The sequence below is a fragment of the Nipponia nippon genome, unplaced genomic scaffold, assembly GCF_047370975.1.
Source record: "Nipponia nippon isolate SJK-2023a ecotype South Korea unplaced genomic scaffold, ASM4737097v1 scaffold_4, whole genome shotgun sequence".
In the NCBI taxonomy this organism is placed as follows: domain Eukaryota; kingdom Metazoa; phylum Chordata; class Aves; order Pelecaniformes; family Threskiornithidae; genus Nipponia; species Nipponia nippon.
The window spans coordinates 76,841,926-76,866,491 of NW_028262358.1; the positions used below are offsets into that span (position 1 = coordinate 76,841,926).

The 24,566-nt window shown below is 43.7% G+C and overlaps 1 protein-coding gene and 1 long non-coding RNA gene across 3 annotated transcripts in view; one reads left to right on the forward strand and one right to left on the reverse strand.

The window, feature by feature from the left end:
• Positions 1-21,323, reverse strand: part of SOBP (sine oculis binding protein homolog) — a 115,120-nt gene extending 93,797 nt beyond the window's left edge. For both annotated transcript variants that reach the window (XM_087776198.1, XM_087776197.1), the window contains exons 1-3: positions 21,174-21,323; positions 11,717-11,855; positions 9,674-9,859 (exon numbers count right to left, since the gene is read on the reverse strand). In XM_087776198.1, the coding sequence (XP_087632324.1) occupies positions 9,674-9,859; positions 11,717-11,855; positions 21,174-21,269 (421 nt within the window). In that variant the 5' untranslated portion in view covers positions 21,270-21,323. The remainder of the gene's footprint in view (positions 1-9,673; positions 9,860-11,716; positions 11,856-21,173) is intronic.
• LOC148053390 (uncharacterized) lies at positions 21,122-23,949 on the forward strand. The gene is made up of 4 exons (XR_015708579.1): positions 21,122-21,206; positions 22,494-22,597; positions 22,755-23,750; positions 23,870-23,949. It is a non-coding gene; the product is annotated as an uncharacterized LOC148053390 (long non-coding RNA).
• Positions 23,950-24,566: the final 617 nt, after the last annotated feature.

Here is a 24,566-nt window from a genome sequence, read left to right on the forward strand (position 1 = left end):
AGTCAATAAAACAGCAGAAAATGGTCTAAAACCTACTGCTTCCAGCCACTGTCTGCACTTCCAGCTGATATCCAGGAGGCATCCTCAATATTAGTCAAAATGTTCATAATTTTGAAAGAAGGAAGGGATAAAGGGAGGGAAGGAGTCTGCCTAAATACAAAGAACTTAAATTATTTCTCTCTTCTTCTCCCTTCTCGCCCCAGCCATCAAAGAATGGTCACATACAATATAATCCTTTTAATAGTAACAGTAATAATAAAACTAGATGCCTCTTCCATTTAATAGACTAAGGAACACAGCTACAAAAGGATTAGCTGAGTATGGCCACGTAAAGCAGCCAGGAAGCAGCAGTACTTCAGAAGGGGGTTCGGAGCATGCGCTCCCTGGAACAGTACTCTAATATGTCACTTTTTAAGCCATCTTTGCTCCCTCAGGTGCAGGTGTGCCCAAGTCAATTTTTGATGCAACTCTAATGTCTTGTAATGCAGTTCATCAGGTGAAAAAAGAAAACATCCAGTATGACTAATTCCCTACGGACCAACAAGAGCCCTGTGCAGCCCAGTGGGAGGAAGACTTGCTTTAAAATCAAATCCTTTCTTTCAGCTTCAAGTGAATCTAAGAATGGCAGAGAAAAGCACCCATTCTTGGTACCTGGGATAGGTACAGAGCCACGCATGTGGATGCCAGCTGGGGACAATGATAAAGGTCCAAACCTGATCGTGTGCTTTCCTTCTTGACACTGGTTGCGGTAGAGGTCTGAGCAGATGTTGTGAAAATAACTAAGAGAGATCTTTCGTTACAGTGTATTAAGCTTAGTGACCGAAAAAGATGACTGCAACTTTAAAGGAAAAGTAATAGTCCATCTATTTCTACCATTACAATCCACAGCAGTGGGAAGCAATAACTTAAACTCAAAACATAAGACTGTGTGAAATGAGAAAAGCCAAAGTCTCGTGATTTAATTGCTGTCTTTTGCTAAACACAAACTGGAATAATCTGAAACCAGAAATCCATATCTTCCGTTCAAGATAAAATTCCTCTCACTTTTTCACAGACCTTTGTTTCGTAAGGCCAAATTCTTTAAAAATCACTTTACCAGACTCTTGCCCTTCTTTCAGGAAAATGTATCAAATCCCCATCCCTAGAGCACTCAGCAAGAAGAATGTGCTGCGATGAGAACACAGGGAAGCAGGGAATTTCAAATCCAGTCGTTTGAGACTGCTTATCTGTCTTGAATCTTTATCCTCATCTTTTTCTGATTAGGTTTGCACTAAGAAAGCTTCTCCACAATAATTACATCGGTATACTACATCGGCAACGTTCTCCTCTGCTCACAGACAAACTTTTGCTGATAGTCTAGCTTAGCATATCCGCTTGAGTAACATGAGCTCATCCTGACAGCCTGTGTCCATCATGTGAGCTCTCGCTGGAGCAGCTCTTCTGATAAAGAACATTCACCATCACTTTCAGGACTCACATAGCTAGCCTGACACATGTTTGTAAAGTATGAAAATAACACTTCCAAGTCCCGGTACAGATCATTTTGAAGTGAAAGAAAATATTTTTTTTCAACTGTATTTTTTTCTCCATCTGGGCTTGCAACTTTACGACCTGCTCTTGCAATGTGCTTAGCACGTTCGTGGATCTGTCACACTTATGACAGGTAGCGCGGGTACTCATACAGGTGAGACAAAGAGGAGTTGGCACAGAGATAACTGAATAGTAACAGGAGAGTTTTCAGCAGAACGTCCATACTGTTGTCTTCTATAACTACACCAGGTAATAGAAAGACATATTCCTTCCACATACAGTACAAGATCTAAATTTCCAGCCTCTGCTTTTCTGAGTTCTCAACTTGTCATAGGGAGAGCTATTGTGGGAGTTCCAATACTGTGTTTTTCTGCGCCTGGGTGGTGTCATTACAGGTGGAAGAAGTACTCCCTGCACCCACTGCACAGATACTGTTCAGATACAACTCCTTGTGGTTTTTAGCCTGTGTATTTTTCATAATGAACAATGCAATAAACACAGAGTGTTTGCAGTGTTAAATCATGTTCCCAAAGGGAGTAGTTTGTATAACAAGATAAAATTATCACATTATAATAACTAAATATGCATCAGTCTAAAGCATGCTTCAATTAATCATCAAAAGTTTGCACCGCCTCTTTAGGTCTTAATTAAGCAGAATGTTTGGTTGGTTTTTTTTTTCCTTTCAAACCAGTGTGAAGGAGCTGCAGAAAATTGTTCCTCTTAAACCCAATGAGCAGCAGTTTACACTAATCGATCTTATATGGAGCCATAATTTGGAGAGGTGGGGGAAGGGAAGGAAGGCAACAAGTACAACAGAGTAAATCCATCATGTACAGCTCTGTCCCTTCATCTAAGGAAACCAGCGTGGCCTACAGTGTTTAGCAGGATGATCCCCAAATCCCTACAATTCTGGAGTTAAATCCTGATCAGTTTACTAACTTTTAGGCTGCAACATTCTACTAATAACATTTTGAACTAACTGATATGTGTTTTCTAATTCTAACTCCAGTTTGAAGAATTTAGGTGAAACTAAATGCAGCTATAGCTCTAATCCTGCAGATTATGATGATCCATGGGCAGGTACTCCGAAACCTTAGTTTCCACATTTCCCTGCAAGAAATTCAGCAGCAGATACTGAACTCTTCTGGCAAGAAGAAAATGTCACTCCTGAAGGTGCCCAACGGCAGTACTGAAGAAGTCCTGTTGTGCAGAAGGAAGACCAGGAGAGCACAGGGCTTGGGATGAGATCTCAAATGGTATGTTCCCTGGACTGAGTGAGCCTGTGTGAAACCTGTACCTTGGCTGTGGTTGCATTTGTGATCTGATACAGAAAATATTTTGGCACCCCATCCCTCCTCGGTGTCTCCCCACCACCCATCTCTTCCTGGCATGAGTATCCTTCCACCACAGCTATCAGAAGCCATGTCTCCCTACTGCCGCTTTCATCTGTTTTCCTCTCTTTTTCTCTTTGCTGCATCCCACTCCCTCACATAGGCAGTTTGGATCCCAGGGTTTTTTGGGGGGAGCTAGAATAGCCCTTTTACCCCATGCTGGGAGCGGCGCTCAATCCGCTGGCATACATCTGTAAATATTTTAGCTGCTTTCACTACTACTTTCTAATGAAAAGCTACAAAACTTCCTTTTTAAAGACATTAGATCTTAACTTGACTCTGGCATTTGCAGCATTAACAATAAGAGCTCACTGTTTCCACTGGGACCTGCCAGGATTTCAGAATGGTTAATTCCGAGTTACCCACCTGCCACTCCTGAAACCCCAGCTTGCCATTGAAGAAAACCAAGTAGCATGTGTTCAGATTTTTCATCCCAAAGCAGTTCCTGAGGCTGATGGTCCCAAGCAAGGCAGAAGCACTATTACAGTCTTTTTTCTTACATCTGAGATGCTTTATCTGATTAATCTCAAACTAAAAAACGAACAAAATTCCTGACACATTGCTGCAGATCCCCTTGTGATAGCACTTAAGTGCTGATCCTCTAAATAGATGGGGTGTGTGACTAACTTAAGGTATAAGAAGTACCTTGGAAAAAGTAATTACAAGAGGAAGATTGAAAAATAGGGCTGACAATAGAAAGCTTGCTGCAACCATCGCTATGGAAATACCTCAGGGGCTCTACAATGCATTTCCTTTTAAGGACCAGTCTCTTGAAGTTCACTACTCTGCCAATAAAACAAAGTGTCCCAGCTCCTTTTAAAAAAATCATTTCGGGGAACCACGGCTTGCCTACATTTTCTATGCATGAGTCGAGGCACATTCTCATGCATAGTTAAGTTAGGACTGAATGCACAACACAAATAAAAGCTGGCATTTTGGCAGGTTTTAAACATGCAAATAAAAAAGCACCTATTTCAGCTAATGGGGGGGGGGGGAACTCCCTGAGTATTTTGAATATATGCTATTAAAGCGCAAAGGCGGACTTTGTGATTTTCTTTTTAGCACAAAGGAAACACTTGGCCCTCCACAGAGAGCAAAAGACATCAACAGCGGGCTAGATGGGGCAGGCATCCTGGCAACCATTGGCATTTTAAAAACCAGGCGCTAATAACCCTATGATCAGTGTAAATTAGATGATGTTTCAAACTCAAAACAAGAGAAAGAATCTGAAGAGTAGTGACTATAGGATTTGTTGTGATGGTCTTTATTAGAGAGCTAACCTGCAGTTAGAGAACTTGTAATGCTGTTTAGCAACCGGAGTAAGATTTGGGACATACTGAAGCGGGATCCAGAGTGTAGTAAAATGAAAGACTCCTCAATATATAGACTTAATTAGATCTGATAATATGGTCTTTATTTAAGGAAAACTGACACTGGGTTCTGCCTGGAATCAGACTTCGTGGTAATGCAGTCATAGAACCAATTCCTCAGTGAATGTAGACAGATGATCTTGGAATTCATTTTTACTGCCCTGCTAACTACCACTTAAAGCATCTTTTATCCTTCCAGATTCCTCCAATACAATTTAAATATTGAGAGAGGTTATGGCAGGCAGTTCTAGAGTGTTCGTAGGGCAGGGACTCTGCTTAATCCCACATGTTGCACCAAGTTACTCATGTGCACTTATATTTACAAAAAATCCCATAAACTTTAATTCTAAAGTTATGTTAAGCTATAACACAGAAAATCATTCGTTCCTTTCTATAAAATACCTTATTACTTGCTTAAGTATGTGAATATGACATTTCCTCGCCAACTTAGGTCACAGGCCTATTTTACAAGGTAGTCAGCACTGGAAATGCTTCTGCTCCTCCTTTAAGACATTTTGCCTCACCAGATACTGTTCCTCCAGCCCATTCCTCCTTCACTTTCATGAGTTTCTGATAACTTTTGATACAACCCCAATCATAATAATTTGGAAATCACTGAACCAAATGTTACGTAGAGACACTGATCTGTGGGTTGGAGGATTTAAATCCCCTTTCCTTTCCCAAGTTTACTCATTACCTTGCGAAAACCCTAGGAGGGAGCAGTATTTTTCTCTCGTACGTCTTTCCCCTGTAGAAAGCTCAGTCAACTGTACAGTATCATCCTCTCTGCCTCCCCTTCCACCGTGTCCCTTGACAGTGACCTCCCCTTGCAGCGCAGCATGGCAGGGAGCTGGTTCTTGTTTAGGATGCTTAGAACAGCAGACACGCTCTGTGCATCGCCTGTACACAGAAGGAGGCAGGAAAGGGAAGGGTTTTGCCGATACCCATGCTCAAAGGCTAGACCGACTAGCAGTTGTACCTCCCCTACCAAGGCACTGCCATGGGGATCACAAGAGAAAGTAAACCAACGAGAACTATTAAAAAAATGGGGTAACTGAGACACCGTAGCCTCCAGCAGGTGCCAGGGGAAGGAGGCAGCATGTTCTCGCCTGCATTGAAAGAATTTTTTGCATTCTTCTTTGACTAGTCTTGATTTTAGCCTTCCTTCATCCCATGTAACAACAGCCGTCCAAACTTGTCTGAGCGAAAGGGCAGAGTCACCTTAAGTGCCCTCTCAGATTTACTCTATCACTAAGGACTGCAGACTAACAGTTAGGATGTTTGCATGCTGCATACTGCGGCCATATACCCTGCACAGCTGTGGTGGGATTTTCATTTCTAGATCACTCCTGGCTATTGCACTTCTGCTCCTTGCTATTTCTATCTAATTTTTTAATTGAAAAAACTACTTTCTTTACATTGCTGTGTGGAAAACAAAAATCTTCTAACACCAAGCAGAACTAATCTTAGTATCAGTTTGTTGCAGTGGGCTGTACTTGAGACTAACCCTGAAGATCGCTCAGAATCTGCTGCTGGCACTAAACGTAGCTACCAGCCTGCTGTGCAAGAAGGACGGTTATCAGCCAGAAGGAGACTTACACCAACTCTCTGGAGGCTGCACTGACTTCTTATTTGCTTCCAGATGCAGGTCGGACGGCTGATGTTGACTGATAAAAAGTCCTGTTTGCTTTGGGCACTGCCTGAGTGTGGTCTATGTGCCTGGTGGTGCAGATCAGTGGAGTCCTCTTGCAAATAGTCTCTGGATCTGAGTAACTGGCATCCTTTTTGTGGAGGCTTCCCATGACTGGATTTAGTATCCTCCACTGACATGCCGTAACCTGAGTCTGTAGACAGCCAGTGCACCACATAGGGCCCATGCGTTTAACTCAGCCTTTTTTGGGTGTAATTCTGGGGTACAGCAAGGAAAGAGTGCCTTTGTTGGAGCTGTTTATATTTGGTCAGGTAGAAGTCTAATGTTTTTCAGGATTGTATGAGCAGATTTTTACCTCATATTTCATTTGACTAAAACAGAAAGCTGAACAGCTTGGAGATAAAATTTTAGTCAGACTGCTCAAAATTATTTGGTTTTCAAAAGAAAAAAAAATCACTTTACTGTAAATTAAACATGAGGGGAAAAAAGGTAATTTTGTTAACTGTTCAAGGTTTTAGCCTGTTCATACAAAATATGAATGCAGATAGGACATTGTTCAAAGTTTTCCAGCATGCTCAAGGAAGACTTAATCTGCTGAAATCTTCAGTGACTGCTTCCTACACATAGTTCAGGATCAGTACCCCACCCTCCTCCTTCTTGAGCTGGTAGCTGTTACCAAGAATCATATCTGCCTCCCTGGAAATCCTGTTCCCCTCGGCTTCCTGACTCTGTCTTCCCCCAGTGCTTTTTCAACCTCTGCAATTGCTACATCAGTGCACATTGCAGAGTATCCTTCCTATTTTTCCCTTCAGGCTTCTGTGAGCATCCCCCGTGCTCTGCTCTTTCTCTTCTCTCTCTTATCTATATAGAATCTTATCTGCAAAAATTATTCAACTAATAATTCATTGTGACTGTTTCTTGGATCTGCTTATCCTCTCCAGACCATTGCTCTCCTGTCCAAATGAATACCTCAGCCTGTCTCTCTGACACTTCTTTACTGGTGCTGACCCTTCAGTTCAAGATCAATACGGCAAGAATTAAAGTCTTAATAATTTCTCCCTCAGTGCTCACTCCATATTATTTGCTCAATAACAGTGGACTGCGCCATCATCTTTCCTGTCCTTCAGGTTCATGATTTAGATATCATTTTCATCTGTCGGCACTCTCTTTTGAGCTATATTTAAATCTTGTAGATTTTTCTCCTGTACAATATCTAAAAGCTTTCCCCATCCACCCACAAAGTCTGGACTCATCCTGATTCTCAGCATCTCAGTCACTACAGTGCATCACTACCTGGTTTTCTCTCTGGCCTGTAATGTAACCTTGTCCTATGCACGTCCATTCAAAATGTGCTGCAAAGATCCCTTTCTCTGCCCAGCATTTTAACCTTGAAGCTTTCTCTTGGTCTCTTTCTGCCTCTCCCTCCTGCCCCCTTTCTTCATTTATTAACTCAAACAAATGTAAGCTGCTTCTGTTCTTGTGGCAGGTCAGTCATAGCCTGTCTCTCCCCCATGTTGCAGATGTTGACTTTCAGCTTTAGCAATTAATAATGTGAGTCTTTTTCATCAGCCTGCTCAACTCAAAGAAGCACCTTTGTGCTGTTTCCAAAGTCGTCCCCTGTGCTTGTGAGGGGCTCTGAGAAAACATCCCCAGAGTTACTCTTGTCTGACTTTGTATCACTCTGAAGTTTTCTGCTTTGATGTAGTGCCCACAAAACGGTGTCAAAGTGCAGTGCCAAGACCACTGCCTTGCACGCTGGCTCTCCTGGCTCCTTTGTACTCCCTTTTCTACTTGTATTCACCAGTTGTTTCTTGCCAGGCTCTTTGGGGAGATCATGACTAGGGCACCTACGCCCTAAGATAAAACAAAACAATTACTACCGATGCTTATTGCAAATCCCACAAAGGTTGTGGTTCTCCTCCCCCTCCGGTCCTCCCAAACTTTGCTTTCTAAAACAAAGGTGAGATAAATATGCTCATCTGCTCAGAAGTCATGGTAATCTACCATTACTGATCATGGGATAGTCAGAGGAGGCAGAGATTATGCGTTCATATCCCCTATGCAAGTAAAACAACGATAGTCGTTATGAATGAATTAATTAAAAAAACTGAAGTTGGAAAATATTTATGAAAAGCCTTCTCTGCACGTTACCCTTAGTGGTACATTTGAACACGGGATCACACGTGGTAGGTGGATGGGCAAATAACAGAAGGCAATTGACTTGGCCACAGTTCCCCTGTATTCCACTTAACTACTGTTGCAGTAATTTGTTTTTCTACTTCATAGTTCCATCTCCTCCTGCTTGTTTGATGTCATAAAAATCCAGCAACTGTGGCAGTTTGCACAATGCATGTTATAGCCCTGTGTTCGCGTACCACAAATTCAGCATTCTGGATTCATTCATGACTCAGATTGGAGGAGAAAATAGCTTGGGATGGCACAAGCCCTTGATTAAAGCTTTAGGGCCAAATCAACAACAGCTGAGGATCCAGCCCATATGGCCCGAGATCTTTAGCTGTGTAAAGGCTGCAGGAATGGGCCCAAATAGCTTTGGTAATTAGCAAATACCATATAAAATAGATGAAAAGTCTTTGGCAGGGAATGCATATTGAGTAACATTTGAAAATTATTCATAGCATATTAGTATACTTCTTTAGAGATAAAACTCAATGGCATAAAAATAATTTGGGAGGGGCAACTGTAGTCTATCACGACTGTCAACATGCAAACACTTTGTTGGACTGATTGGTATTTTACAGTTACCTTTAATCAATGCAACGAAGGGCAGAGGTGACCATCTAACACCTGGGACCTGATCCTACAAGCTGTTCTGCCTCTGCAGAAGCGTCCTCACACCTGGTGGGGACTCTTTAGCCAAGCTGCCTCCCTGTGTGCAGAGAGCTACCCTTCTTGGGTAGGTATTGCAGGTCACCCTGTACTCCTCAGTGCCTTGGTCACCCAAGAGCACCCAGAATGACACCCAGGGATGTCCATGGAAGCAGGACTGAGCCTGCTCCTATCAAAATTCACAGATTATTGTACCGTGTACAGCAGTAAACAATAACACAGGAATTAATCACCCTGGTGTAGCCATAAGAGTTACTTTCACAGATTATAGTAAGCAGCATGCAGTGTGGAATAAATCATTTTTCATGCAAACTCTGAGGAATGGCATGTTATAAAATCACTCCTGATAAAAATCTAATGAAAATGTAAAACATTTCAGTGCAGTCTCCTGGGTAGAGTCAAGATCATATTAAACCCTCAAGAGACAACGGTCAGGGATTTCAATGAGAATCAAGAGACAGTTTTCCCAGGACGAGCTTGTTAACCTGATATAAAGACATGATATTGATTTGATGGCTTTGTCTCTTTCGCTGTTTCCTTTGTGGAGCCTATTTTTAATTTAATCATCTTCCATTAATTTATTTAAAGGCTTTTTTCATCAGAACAAAATCTTTTTTTTTTTCTAAAAGCAGATGTTGTTGAAGTGCTGAGAGTATAATCCAGCATGCAGAGTGTCACAAGCAGCACAAGTCTGTTGTCACTGCATTTGCAGAAGTTTTTCAAGAATACGAACAAATAAAGTCACTCTCCTACTCCGTTGTAAAGTTCCCTGCGACTGGCTTTTAAACATTTTGAAATCAGCCCTCTTACTAAGATGTCACGATCTAGCAATCTGAGGATGTGTCAATGACAGTAACCATTTTTAAATGTTCATTAGGATTTACCTGCTGGTGGCTTTATGAAAGGTGGTGGAATTAATGGGACAATAATAGGTACGTTCCCGTGATCCTTCGACCCTGCTGGTGAGTCTGAAAGTCCATTTCCTGTGGCAAGCCCTGGGTAGCTCGGGTTTATATTGTACGGTGAAATAACACTGTCCTCAGGTAATTTTGGTTTTGGCAAAGAATTTTCTGTAAAACACAAAGAAGACATTGTACAGTATGACAAATATATTTCTTAAATGCCCCTACGTACTTTCACCAATCTGTTCATTAAATTACTTACCCTAATACGAGAAGAGTGCACAAAAAACCCAGATGTTTTCCCTTTTAAAAAATTGATACTTCCCAGTATTCTTCAGAAATGCTCCATTATTTTAAATCAAACTCACATTGGGTTTTTTTTTTTCAAAAGGTGGGATTATTTTGTCATGCATAGCCGTAGTACACCTGGTTTAATCAATGACACCCTATTCCCGTCCTTTACTTCTACTGTTTGCATGGTGATCACACTCAGTGTACTGTGACTTTACCAATACAAGAAGCATAAACTGAAAAATAAAAGAATTCCTAATTCTCTATCAATAATATGAGTAGTAGTAATGGAAAGGATTTAAAGAAAGGAACAAAATATTGAAATTACAGTAAAGTGTGCATGAAATGATGACAGTAGTTATTCTAATTCTTTAATCCCAAATCACCTCAGGATTCTTATTTGCAGGGATTTCTCTAATGCACCTCAGTTAGCTATGGGGCAGGACTTAATTCTGATTTCCTCTCCTCCCATCTCTCAGAAAAAGAAACACACCTTTTTTCCCTCCCATGGACTGCATACACCAAAAATTTCTACCTCTCACAGATATTCCACATCTTTGTTTGGTACATGAAACATATGATTTGTACCATGTGTCTATAAAAAAAGGATGCCACAAACTTCATTAGGGATAGACTGGAGCCACAAACCATTCAATAAAAGATCTATTTATTAAAATATAAATAAATGAATCACATTACTACACAGGAACAAGTTTCTTCAAAGGTGACTTAATGACATTGCATTTTCAATGAAAAATAAATATCGATCACCAATGTCACTATAGAACTAACGAGCTGCCAACATTCGATTTTAACACGATTAGGTTGTTTCACCTTACCTCTAATTTTCCCACCTTTTTTCTAGCCATCTCTCCTTCAGAAATGGTCTCTCTGGTATCAGTATTCATTGCAACACTCACTGAATACAGTGCTGCTGCTGGCCATCAGAAAGAAAACCCAAACACTGCTGGCCACAAACACAGTGAAAAGTGGCAGTCCAAGGGCGTAAGAGCTGCTGCAATTTCCTCTCTTTACCTCACCTTTGAGGAACTCTTGTTGGATAAGTCAAGGTGCAGCAATTTCCTACTCTTCACTCTGATGACAAGTGCCTACCCATCCCCTGCGACTGAGCAGTCACAAGGCAGCAACTGAACAGCTGAACAACCAGGCCGGATCCCATCCTTCACATTTTTGAATCACGAAGACCCAGCACTCTCCCAAACAAATTCCATTCCTGGAGAACTTCTGCAGCGCTTGCAGAAGACAGTAGAACACAAACATGGATGAGGAGCCTTTTGTGAACATTCATGCTCGTTTCTACACACATTGTGAATATTCCAGCTCAAAATCTTTCAGCATTTTAAAAAGCCATAGGCAAAAAAGCCTTAGTTTTGAAAGCAAAAGGGTTCCTTAAAGCCACACTGCTAAGAAAGTGCTCCCTCTTTTTTCCAGTTGTGAGCAGTTTATTGGTACCACAGGTACGTGACTTTCAATTGACTCACAAAAGGTATTATTTGTGAAGATATATTAGTAAGTGCCTACTAACAGCAATTTTGTTAAGTGATTTCCCTCGTACCCTGTTGGTTTCCTTGTACTAGAAGGCACTTGCCGATATTTTTATGTAAACTAACCATGAAGCAAGCAGCTGAACACGCTTCCCAATCCACGTCAATTCAGAGAGGTTGAGATATTAATCCTTCTTTGCATGAAGACAGAAACATGAAGTCTCATTACCTTTGAGAACAGAAATGTGCTGGCGGCTTTCCCCATCTGCCGAGTAGTTCCTGAATTCAATATCTTCTCCATCTTTCAATTCAACCTTATCATAACCATACCAGCCAAGGAGCTCATTCATAGTGTTTTCTGCAAAGTTCTGAAAGAGAAAAATTACCTACTTATTTATGTAATCAATAACCATTTGGAAGGAAGGGAGGACTGCATAAATCGAACCGTATCCGTGCTACACGAGGAAGTGTCAGGTTTGGCCCACCTCCTCAAAGACTAATGTTCGTTTCATAAGTCAAGTGCATAAAGTGTAATGCATTTAAATCTCCAACTGGCACATGTAATTACGACAGAGACTCATACGTCTGTAATTTAAAGAAAATGAAAAGGAGAGTTATTTATGACTTTTGCTCTGGCATTCAATGTCAGAAATGCTTTAACATACATTCGTCACACAAACTTGTCTGTGTTGCCATAAAATATTTAAGACTGCAGCAAGAGAATAACAGAAAACCAGGATTCTTTTCAACCAGCAGTTAATCAATCTTACTGCGCTATGGTCTTTTCAGCTGGAGCAGGTCACTGACACAATTACAGTTCCTTGAGGTGCCCGTGAACCAAATCAAATAAAATCACAGTGAAGATGTTTTTCCTCAGAGTTACAAGCCCTTGCATAGTCAAACCACGTAAAAACTCTTCACCATGAAAGCATTTTACCATAATGTTTCATACAAACATCTCTTCTATTTGTTTAAGAAAACCTTTCTCAGTTTTGCCATATTTATTTTCAAACCGATTTCCAAGCAGCCGTGTGGTTACATTTTATGTTTGTATGGAAATGCAAAATATGGAACATGACCGTCATAACTCTCAAATTCTATTAAAAACACGTCCTCTAGGTCATGTGGCAAAAATACTTCTGTAGAAAATGTTTATTACCGGGCCAGGAGATCTAGTGGAGTAACTTAAGAAATTTGCAGCCAGGCAACAAAGCTTTCTTAAACGAAATAGTGCCATGGAGCTCTACAGCTTACGGATTTAGGAAACTACCAAAGGAAACCAGCTAATGAATTATTGCGACGGCAAAGATCAGTTTAAAGTAGTATGACAACTATAAAATTAAACAAAAAAGCCACACGCAAAGCCTTGCTATTTGGTCTCTGCATTTTTTTATCATCACTCTTTTAAAACAAATTCCAAACTTCATTTTCCTGTAAGATCTTGACACCTAAAATAATGCTCCTGATAAGCACCATCTCCCGGGACTCTGGCTACCAGCAAAGGAATAAGGAGAATACGACACCAATTCAAAACAAATGGTACATGTCAAATTTGCAGGTTGCTAGATTTTGTCTACTAACTGCTCTAGCTTAATTTTTGAGTGGGAGCAAGCCTAATGATAGAACACAGCAATTCTCCAGTCATTTAAATAAATAAATAAAATTAATCAGATGATAATTGCTTCCGAATTCAAAGCTACAGCAGGCACCCTGCCCCAGAACGTCAGAGCGCTGCACTGCTCCTGGCTCATTCATCACACCAGATTGCATAGGTGTTCCTGTCACTCAAGGAGCACGGTAAAGCAGCTATAAGCAACAAACAGAAGCAATTTGTACTCTTCCCAGAGCGTCAGCTGTGCAGCTGTGCTACAAACACACATTTCAGGAAAAGAAAAACCAAAACAAAAACCCACAGCAGACCCCTGGAGCACCAACTTCCTTTTGGTTTTTCCCCCTTTCATCTTCACTTGACCTCCTGCTGGAAGTCTCGATTTCGTGGCTGTCCTGTGCAGCCCCGAATTGCCAGAAAACATTGCATCGTTCCACCTCTACCTATAGCGTCAGCATCATAAGTATAACAGCCCATTATGTCTGAACTATGTCACTACTACAGTTTGCAACAACGAGTACAGTGCAGTGTAATGTGGCTAACTAACATCTACACTCGTTTCTAAAATATATATTTAAACTCTCATTTGAATGATGCAGTGTTGCAAGTGTTTTAAATACTAGCAAAAATGGGAAATTTTTCTAAAGTTTTTTTTGTTTGGTTTTTAGCTTTTTAGAAAACTTCTCTCTCGGCACGGGAAGTCCCAATGCACTAACCCTGTCTCTAACCCACAGGAATCCAACAACGAAATGACCTGGAGACGGGGAATGAAACCTCGCCACTGCAGCTCACCCAGAATGACCTGAAGGGGTCCATGAAGGCCCGAAGGCAAGCTCTGCCAGCTTCCCTTGCTTTGCTAAGTTTCAACTATTGAGACGCAGCCCTAGAGACTAATCTAGCAAGGTAGAGACCAATTGACAAAGTCTTCCTGACTTAAACCCCATGCAACCAAATTAATTGAGTAGCTCTAAATTTGCCTCCTGTGGATGCTTTGTGTTTTATTTGCACTGTTGATCAACTCAGGCAATGAGTAATTTCTAAGTACTTGTCAAGGAATATGTAAGCAAAGCTCTATACATGTTTATTTTTTCCTGAAAATTCATACATGTATATATCTCTTCAGAACCTAGTCAAAGTGATGGTTGGGTTTGTAATGGAACAAAGTTTAAGTACCTTTCAAGCCTCATTTTTACTATCTATGATGAGTGACACACAAAAATGAACACTCATAATGACAAAAAATACATTTGATTTTGAAATTAATCATAGAGATTTTACTCTTAAAAAAAAAAAATCTCACTGGGGTCTTTCCTACTACCTTCAGTGAGAGTACAATGAGGTTGCATATTAGCAGTAACAAAAGTAAGCACCTTTTTAGCACCGTTATTTCTCAACAAGAATGCTTGGATAAAAAAAAACAATTAAGCCATTCTCCTTCATAATTTATCTTACCTATTACAATGATGCTAATCACTTTTAATACTATTCTTTCAGTGGGTGCCAGCCAGGGCTTCATTACACAGCACTTTATACACAGCAAACCAAGAGGATGATCCCGTCCTTAGCAAGCTGATAGTCAAAGCTGAGAAATGTTTTCTTCCACACTCTCTTGCCTAGATGGGCATCCACTGAACTACGACATCACCTTCCCTCAGACTCCTGACTACAAAATCCATTTGCAGCGATGTCTAACATCCTGTCAGTCGAGATGATGGTCACACAGCTCATGTCCTTGCTGAAGCCGCTGCCCTGAAGCTGGCCACTATTATTTCATTGTTTCCATGTATTCTCCCTTCTTCTGTTTCAATGGTAGGCCCAATCTACATGGATTCAAGATATGGTAACAAGATGGGATTTGTAAAGACCAGTGTGGTGGCAATAGTCAAAACACAAATGATGAGATGAGATAAGACAATTTTTCTGTGTGAATGCAGGGGGGGAATAAAAACAAAGAGGCAAAAAAGCCCAGTTCTTGATGAAATTAAGGAAAGGAAGCAAACCAATTAATACACAACCTGTACTTGCAGAGCGGAACCTCACTGAAAGATGTACAAGCTTCAAAGGCTTAATGAAAGGAAGGGTGATGATTGTAACAATGGTGCTTGAGAAAAGCAAGAATGTGGGACCCAAGGTGGGAGCAGGAGAGCAGAAGAAGCAGTGATGAAGCAGGCTAGACAGGAACCAGCTGAACTGAGAGATGATGGACCTGCCAAAGCCCAGAGAAAAGGAGATGTGAAGATGAGTGTGGATAACCAGATGGAGGATGCGCAAGGAGCTACAATTCCAAGCTTTTGCAGGAACAGGACAGGAGAGGCACTGAGCTAGTCCATGCCTACTTTCAGACTTACTCCCCAAAAGGATGTGGAGGGTCTGCAGGATGGAGGCTGCCATCCCAACCCCACAGCCCTGCCAGAGGCCTGGGATGACGTGAAAGCAAGCGCACCAGGGAAAACCTTGCCCATCCTCAATAAAATCCCAAGGCAGCAATCACACTGCTAAGCTGGGACCCTTGAGCCCAGAGCAAATCCCACTGAACACAAAGGGAGCCCTGCAGAGGTCCATGGATTTCATTGCAAAATTACAGCACAGAAGCTAACTTTGCCCTGCCAGGAAGGCAATGCTCAGTCCCCTGCAGGGAAACCAAGAGACGGAGCCCCGGCGACACTCACTGCATGGGCCCGCGTCAGAGCTGAGAAGACAAGCACAGAAATCCTGCCCCGTGTCCTTCTGTGCTCACACCGCCACGCCACGCTCGGCCTCTTGTGCACACACCAAGCAGCCGGGCTCCCAAGGCTGCAGTGGAAACACTGATAACCTCTTCAGATGCCAGCGCACCCAGGCAGTCGGTTAACATCCCACCGGAGCCGTATCTCCTGCACTCCTCTAGCTGACGGCGCACCATTGTAGCTGCCTAACGGCCAAGGCATTCGCTACGGCTGCAGCACAACCAGCTCATCCCTGCCATGGAAACCAGCCCAAAAACGCTCCAGTGGCCCCAGTCACACAACACCGCCAAAGCCCTCCCTTCCTAATAGGCGGCAATTCTTTTTTTTGCCCCCTGCTAAGCCCCAAGCCACTTATCACCACTGCGGGGCAGTGTGCAATTTGCATGTTTTAACTGTATGATTTCTCTGTTCTTGTACTATGTAGAAATATCGTCCCTCCTGGAAGAGCCAGGATAACTAGCTATAATGCTCGTTGGTATTTTGACTTGAATTTGCTTCCTGTTAATGGGAAAGACGAAGAAGAGTGTGTTGACTCGCCAGATCGTGGTTTCTCTCCTTTGCGAGACTGACTTATACGCTATGTAGTAAAAATATAATCCCATTTATTCCTGCTTTAGGATTCATTTCATCGTAACAGTACACCTACAGCTCGATTTTTTACATCGCAATGCATCATTTTGCCAAATCTTTGCTAATTAATACATTCTGAAGCTAAGCCACACTTCTCTTTCCATCTTAGACCTCTTGCCTTTCCTTCTCTATGAACCTTATTCACAGGGGGCAAGGCCTGGCTTCACCAAACGAGGCCTGGCAAACACGGAGGCAGGAAACGCAGGGGAGAATGAGTCTGTCAGACTCATTTTCTTCTAGGTTTTACTGCTGAATGTTTATTTCAGATCTGGGAGGAAGCACAGTGGCTCCATTCCATTTCCTTGCCTGCATAACCCACTCGGTGCAGAGCCTCACAAATTCACTTTTCACTTTCACTGCACTGAGGAAATAAAAATGTGCCTATAGCCACAATATAAACTTGGATTTTTTTTTTTACCGGCCCTCACTTTCTTTGCTTATTTATGTTGTCGCCATATTGATTTTTATGGTTAGACCTTTATGTTATCAGAAAGCAAAATTTCTTGATGCTTGAATTTCCTTTGTCCTCCCACGAGCACGTTTGGTTCTGTAATACCCACTTTGTTTGGGGAAGCGCTATTTCTGTGGCACACAGGCAGGTGAGGCTCCCTGTGCAGAGAACGCAACTCCCTTTTGCAGCCATCCCACAAAACTCCTTCCACACAGACTCTGCAAAAAAAAAAAAAAAACCTCCACTTCTGTCTCCTGAAATAGTACGATTGATAAAGTCTGTCTGCTTTTCCACTTTCCCAAAGACATTTTTTGCTTTTCAGGAGAGAAGGGAGGAGTTTCCTTGGAATCTTCTGAGCGCTCCGAGCGATCTGGCTCGCTCCAGGCGCAGCGCTGCTACGCCTGCTTCACCGCTTTCCTCCTTCTGACAGTAGTACTTTTAAATGCCAAACGAGGAATATTAAAACACTAAACTGGAAGATCTTCTGATGAGTTTACTATTAAACTATAACAGATGGGGCTGTCTTAAGCTGTAGGCATCAGGAATGAAGCCCAATTTTAGATACAAATTATTTATTGAGAATATTTATAAATGGTAAACTCCTTGGGCACGTGGAGCAGCCCTGTGAAATTACAGTGCAAATTAATTGTTCGCCTTTCAACTGACAGAGACAAGCGGGTACACTGTCTTGTTTCTTCAGGAGAACTTCCAGTGCAATCCAGTGCTGGATGTCACTTCATTTCACAACATTGCAGAGCACCTCACTGCTCCTCCGGAGCAGCACTGCTGCCTGGCAGCGGGGTGGCAAATGGAACTAAGCTGAGGAGGGATGGATGAGGAAACCATCATCGTGCCTTGATGAGTGCTTTCCTCAATTAAACCGTAAAAAATATTTTGGCCTTAAAATAGTACTGGATTCCCTGCTTACAATAGCTTTGGATCTATTAGGTGTTCCGTTATTCACCAGCAAGTGAGAAATGGCACCGAACTGAATTTCAAAAGTAACTATCTCCTCTTCTTCCAAAGCCTGAGGTGAACAATGCTACCTCTGGAAGAAAAAATGGAAAGTATCATCTGAAGGAGGAAGAGGGACAAAAGAAAAAAAAATAACTAGAAAGAAGAACGAGAGGCTGTGAAGGTCACAGCAAAACAAAACAGTTCCTCCTGAATATATTTTCCATTGCAATGTAATATCAGAAAACAGTGCAGAGTCATGTACTTTTTGCACACAACATCGTATCAAATTAAAATTTGTTATAACCATCATGTACATTAGGCTAGTGATAACAAAAATGTAACTTAATATCTGGCATAAGGAAAGAGCAAGCAACCTGAATATCCATCCAGTCGTGTTAAAACCGAGCTGTGACACTACTGTTGGAAGACACCAAACCAAGCAGTTAGGTGTTGTGATCCTTCTTGAGTAAATATCCGACTGTATCAAACAGCAAATCTTGAAGGAAGTCTCTGTGATGAGGTAATTTTATTGCTCATTCATAGTGCCCTGCATTTGCCATACTTAAAATAGACACTTGTACCAATGGCCTTTTTATTACCCGAAAGGGAAAAAAAAAATAAAATCACATATACACCAGTCCTTTTTCTTTCTGCTAGCAAAGGGAGGCAATTCAATCCAATGTGGGCTGAAACCTGAGTAGGTCACTGTACACCATGATAAAATTCCCTAATCCCTGAGCCAAATTTCCCTGAGGGGGCCCTCCTACTTCTCCTTCACTTTCCAAGCTGACTTTTCCATTCCCTCTCTCGTCTTTTCCTCCCCTTCATCTCTTTCATTTCCCCTACCTTAAAGCCTTGATATCTGATCTGCTGCTGATACTCGGGTTACAGTTTTTACAGCTTAGGCTGTCTATTGCTGTATACATTCCTTTCTTTCTGCTCTGCCGTGATTACTTACCAGAGCTTATTTTACACTGGTCCAGATGAAAGCAGTTCAGATGAAGGGAAACAGTCAGCCTGTTTGAACATTACAAATACGAACCTACACAAGGGCACATTGTGTTCCCTCTGTCATTTTGCTGCAAACATTTTGCACGGTGTCACCAATTTGTTACATTATTGTATTCCTCAGGTTTATGAAGGACAACTAGACATATTGATTCATCAGTAAAGGAGTAAATGATCGCCACAGGATTTTAACTTTCTCAACAAGTCAAAAATTCAAACCACTTTTTTCTCTCCTTCCCTGTCTCTTTCCAGTTCTTGGATGACAGCAGCCAACTGTCCTACTAAAAATGCAGTCTCCCAGCATAGCATGTACAGCATAGTTTACATTGAAAGGTGGCCTGTGTTTTGAGAAAGACTCTGCCATCAGCTATCTCGCTCTCGACCAGAAATCACATCGGTTCAAAATGCCGTTTCTACCCGCCTTTAATTTTTAAGTCAGATGAAATCTTGAGGTTTCTAACCTTAAGCAGCTACCCGCGATTAAAAAAGAGAAACTCTCTACACGAAGGTTAACGCCAGTGCTTAATACCAAAGCATTAGTTTAAAATTGTGTAATTTTTCTCCTTCACACAATGTTGTTTTTGTTTCTTCCTCACCCTTTCAGACAAACATCTGTTATACTGTAGAAGAACAACTATCTCCCAAACCGCTGAGTGAGCCTGCAGCCAAAGTAAACAAAACAAACCCAGAGGATCCAGCACAGTCAGCCTTTATATCCAGCCAGGATAACATTTCACATGTTTTGATTAAAATTAGCTAATTTGTAATTCTAGAACCTATGAAACTTAAAAGCTGCAATCCATATAGATCGCATTAGGCGATGCTCTGAGGGGCCAATGCTCTATACTAGAGACCTCCGCAGCCCTCAAAACTATGTGGCATTACAATGAGCAATGGCTCTCACTCTCCGGTGCCTGTACAGAGCCCTCTCCGAAAATAGGATGTGTCATATATCTCGCAAAGTATAATACCGCTCCTCGGGACTTGAAACTAGTACAGTCTGTTTCTGAAGAGACGCGCCGGCATGTTATTTTGTTCATTCCCCTAATGCTACTCTTGTCCACATTTCCAGTTGATGTGCACGCAGAACTGTGTACATGCTCATTACACAGGCGTCAGGAAAGGACACCTAACCGAAATTAGTGGTGGGCAAAAGAGGGGAGGAGGGGAGAGGACTGTGCATTCCCATTTAATTTTACACGGGGAGATCAATGCTCCAGAAAGCAAAGACATTTTCACTAGGCATCATGCATATTTATGTACTCGCCTATGTAGTATACACACTACGCGAACGTGTGACATTTTCCAAGCAGTCCTCCACTTACGATCAGCATTTTAATAAATGACACATTCAAATTAAATGTCAGCAGCTTTATCTCATAACCAGCCTATGCCGCTTTAGACACTTTATCCGTGCATTAAACAACAACAAGTTCAGCTGAAGTCTCCCAATACGTTGTTCCCAACTTTGGGGAATTAGAGACGTAAAACAAACAGGCGCGGACCAGACATGGAAAACGGGCGCAAAAACCAGGGCCGGTCGAGCCTGGAGCGGCGACCTAACGATAAAAGAAGTCCCGAAATCATGTTTTTGTGCGATCGCAGCCATCCTAACATCTGGAGCGGCCGCCTCAAGCGCTACCTCCAGAGCACAGCTGGGCTGGCAGCGCGTCCTCCCGGGCAGGACAGCCCTCCGCCCGATCAACAACGCGCTTCCAGCCAAAGCAGCCCTCGGACAGCCGCCTTCCAGCAGCACCTCTGCCGCTGCGATGCACTGCGAAGGGGGGCTCGGCGGGCGGAGCAGGCGGCGGGAGGGAGCAGGAGAGAAAAGGGGTCTCCGCGCCTCAGCGCCAGAACGATGCGCGGCTCAGACCCTAACATTTCACTTTGACAATTTAATTACACAGTTGCAGCTGGCTACTGAAAAAGGAGAGAAATACAGTGTTTAGAAGAGGTCCCTTTCTTTCCTAACTTTAGGGCTTCCCAGCTACCTGAGGGGATGGCTATAGAAAGAAAAAAAGAAAAAAAAAAAAAAAAAGGCTCATCACTGGCACCCAAGGAGCTTAAAAGCCCGAGGAGGGAAGAGTTATTTTTAAAAAATAAATAAATCAAAGCTGGTCAATGAACAGGATTTGCAGCCTGTGAATTCGTCTCTGTTTTCAGCCCAGGAGGCGGAGTTGAGACACATTCAGTGCATCCTACAAAAAAAAAAAATGACAAGAGATCCTTTCTTATTTCATTTCCATGCACGGAGGCGGGGGGGCGGGGGGGGACCCCCGCTCCCTTCCCCATCACAGGCGCCTACCTTCATCTCCTCGTTGATCTCCCGCTTCACCGGGTGAGCCGGCTTCCTGCTCCTTTTATTTTCGGGAGGTCTCCCTTCTTTCTCCATTTCTGCCATTTTTTGCGCCTACTTGGTGGTGGAGATGAAATGGCTGCTGGTGCTCTGGGGGGGCCGGGAGGGGCGCGGGGGGGGGCGGCGGCGGCGGCGGCGGCTCTCAGTGGTGGCAGGCGGCGCCGCGGAGGGCCCGGGGGGAGCGCGGCGGCGGCGGCGGCGGTGGCGGCGGCGGGCGGGCGGGGGGCGCGGGCGGGCAGGGGCGCGGGTGCCCCGGCGAGTCAGCCATCTTCTGCCTCGCCGCCGGCCTGCATGGGAGCGGCGCGGCGCGGCGCGGCGGGCGGGCGGGCGAGAGGCAGCGCGGAGCGAGCCGGCCCCGCGCCTGCTGTGGCGCTGCTGGCGGGCTGCCGCGGAGGGGGCGGCGGAGGGAAGGGGGAGGCCGGCCTCGGCCCGCCGGCGGGCGGGGCTTGCCGGCACCGAATCGGCCGCCGCTGCCCGCCATGGGAGCCGGAGGGGGGGGGAGGGGGGGGGCGCCGGCTGGCGGAGCACCGGGCGGAGCGGAGCGGAGCGGAGGGGAGGGGGGCGGCGCGCCCCCGCCCACAGCCGGGGTGGGGGAGGGGGGGCGGGGGGCCGCGGGCCCCCGCGCAGACGCCGGGGGGGGGGTCGGCCCGGCCGGCCCCCAGCCCCGGGGTGCCCCCGGCGGGCTGCCCCCGGCCCCCGTCCCGTCCCGTCCCCGCCGCGGTCGGACGGGGCTCTCCGCCGTGCCCGGGTCTGATGGCTCCTGTTTTTCCCTTCATCTGCGCCTGGGCGGTGAGGATGAATGGTTTGGTGGGACGCGCCTCAGCGGCGAGGTGCTGGGTTACCGTACGCGGCGTGGGGGATGCATTGATTATCCCCGGGTTGTGCGTCCCCGCGCCCTGGCAGTCCCTCATTACCCGATACAATGCCGTGCGGTACGGGGGTGTCCATTGTTCCAGCAGTCAAAATTGTAATTGTACGGGGTTTCTCATTATGACTGCGGTACACCTTAAAATTATACATTTTAAAAAAAAAACAAAACAAAACAAAACGCAGTCGAAAGATAAACTGTGTGCCGTGGGGGTATGAGTAGGCTCCCCATAAAAATCTCTGTTTAGCCTATCAAAGATAAGTTCGTTTTGCGTGCAACAATGTCTAATTTACATTCTCTGTTTCTGAAGCTTAAATCACTGACGTTTTTCAGTATGAAAAGTTGAGCACAACTCCTTTGCTCGTTTCATGACTAAAATGAGCCTTGCTTGCCTGCTTCAGATGGCAGAGTGAAACACGGAGCACGTTGTCCCCCGTGGCATTGAAAATAGGAAGAAACTGGGATTTTGCATAGCCGTAGCTGTTAGAGCAGCGAGCATCCAAAGGTGAGAGAGCAACCAGACCTCAGTCTGTAAAATCCTAGAGCCCATCTGCAGTCGTAAGGTCACGACTGTTGTGAAGCCAAGGTGCTGCCACTCCCCTCGCTGCCTGAAAGAATCAGGCAGATGTTGGAAAAACCAGATCTGACCGTTCATTTTCCAGAGCGGCGGGACCCTGGGGAGAGCCTCGAGAAGGCTCTGCCGGCGGCGAGGAGCTGCAGGAGTCAGCCGCAGAGAGGGTCGTGCCGTGGGCTCGGTCCGTTCTGCGCGCCCCAGGAACGTGAGGTCTGGCCTCAGACTCACCAGCAGCCAGCACGAGAAAGAACCAAGATTTATTTTTTTCTTGCCCGTCATATTTTAAAATACAGTGAGTTCTGAAACTTGGGGAAACTAACCTGTGACTCTGCAGGTAACCTCCAAAGGATGGTGCTTAACAGGGAGGTTTCCCTCCTTCTCTGCCCCACCACCTCCACCAGCAACCTCATCTCGATGTTTTGGTCACTGTATTCTATTAACAAACGAATCAGTACGGTTGAGCTCTCATCAAGTACAAGAGATATTCCCAGAATCTCAATGTATTTTCTCGCACAGTAGGGATAAGAGAGGCAGCGCAAGGGGAAGTGACTTATAAATGCAATCTCACGTAGCTCTTTGAAACCCTTAGCTGGAAAAAACAAGCCAACCTCAGACAACTATTCTGCTTTGAATCGCCACCACCTTGCTGATACATGAAGTCGTTCTAATGAAAAAGGCAAAATTAATTCTTGTATTAGGGACACATCACTAGTTTCTCTGTAGAGCTGATAGCGGACTTCTAACGAAAACCTTAGAACTCCTGCTAAACAGAGCACTGCCTCAAATGGTTCTCGTTCGGCGAAACATCTGAAGACTACTTTCGACTCTTACTATAGATATTCTAATAAAGCACTGTTTCGCTGCATAAATTCAACAGACTCAGTTGATAATCTGACAAAAAGATTAATCCCCAACTCCCAGCATAAACAGAGCTTCCTTTAATATTGGAAGGAACTTTGGAGAGTGTATTTGCAAGCCCAGATGAATGAAGTGAACTGTCTTCAGCAGGTTACAGTGAGTAGAGCGAAACGAATGTCTTCGGGATCAAATCTGTCGTTCCAGTTTTCCTGACTAACGGCTGAAGGTTTGCTTGTAAATTGAAGCACTTCCTACCCCTCTCGCTACCAATTCTGAGTGCTGATCCTCACTTCTTGATCACCAAGACCAGTGGCTTTCAGTTGTTTGTTTTTTTTCTTTTTCCAGTTGCACACTCCGGATACTTTTGAATGGAGATGTGAACTTACGCCTCCTGACAGTAGGCTCACTTTTCTCAGCTACTTCTGGTAATCTCCTTAAAAACAGCCTCCAGTCCCCCAGTACCCCATCAACCACCAGATGAAAGCCATGGTCTTAGGGCATATTCTGTTTTTCTCAGTATCTAATATAGGCTTTGGATGGATACAAAAGTTCTACCTCTCTGTGTCCTAATAATAATATCTCTTCATCTGACAGCAGATTGTTTCTGCAACTGTCATGATTCCTACTTTCCTAGAGCTGTTATTACCTTTATATATTGCATATTATTATACTACATATTCTTGGGAAGTTGTTCTTCTAGTGATAGCATATGGAGGACCATCAACTGTCAACACAGAAGTTCATGCATTTAGAGTGCTCAGACGTTATCATCTGATACACATCACAGATACCGAAATTAGTTTTGGAAACCGTCTAATTATTCCACTTGTTACTGGGGAGGGAATGACTAACAAAAAGGAGCGCTTTCAGGTTTTAATGGTGGCTCGTGAATTCGTAAGGGGAGGCAGAATATCAGAATCTATGGAAGCCATAAATTTGTCAGTCATACAATGGCATTGATCTGAACATCTCCAAAAAGTTACGAGAAAATAAATCTGGTATTTACATTACAGAGACCGTAACATTAAATACATTTACTGAA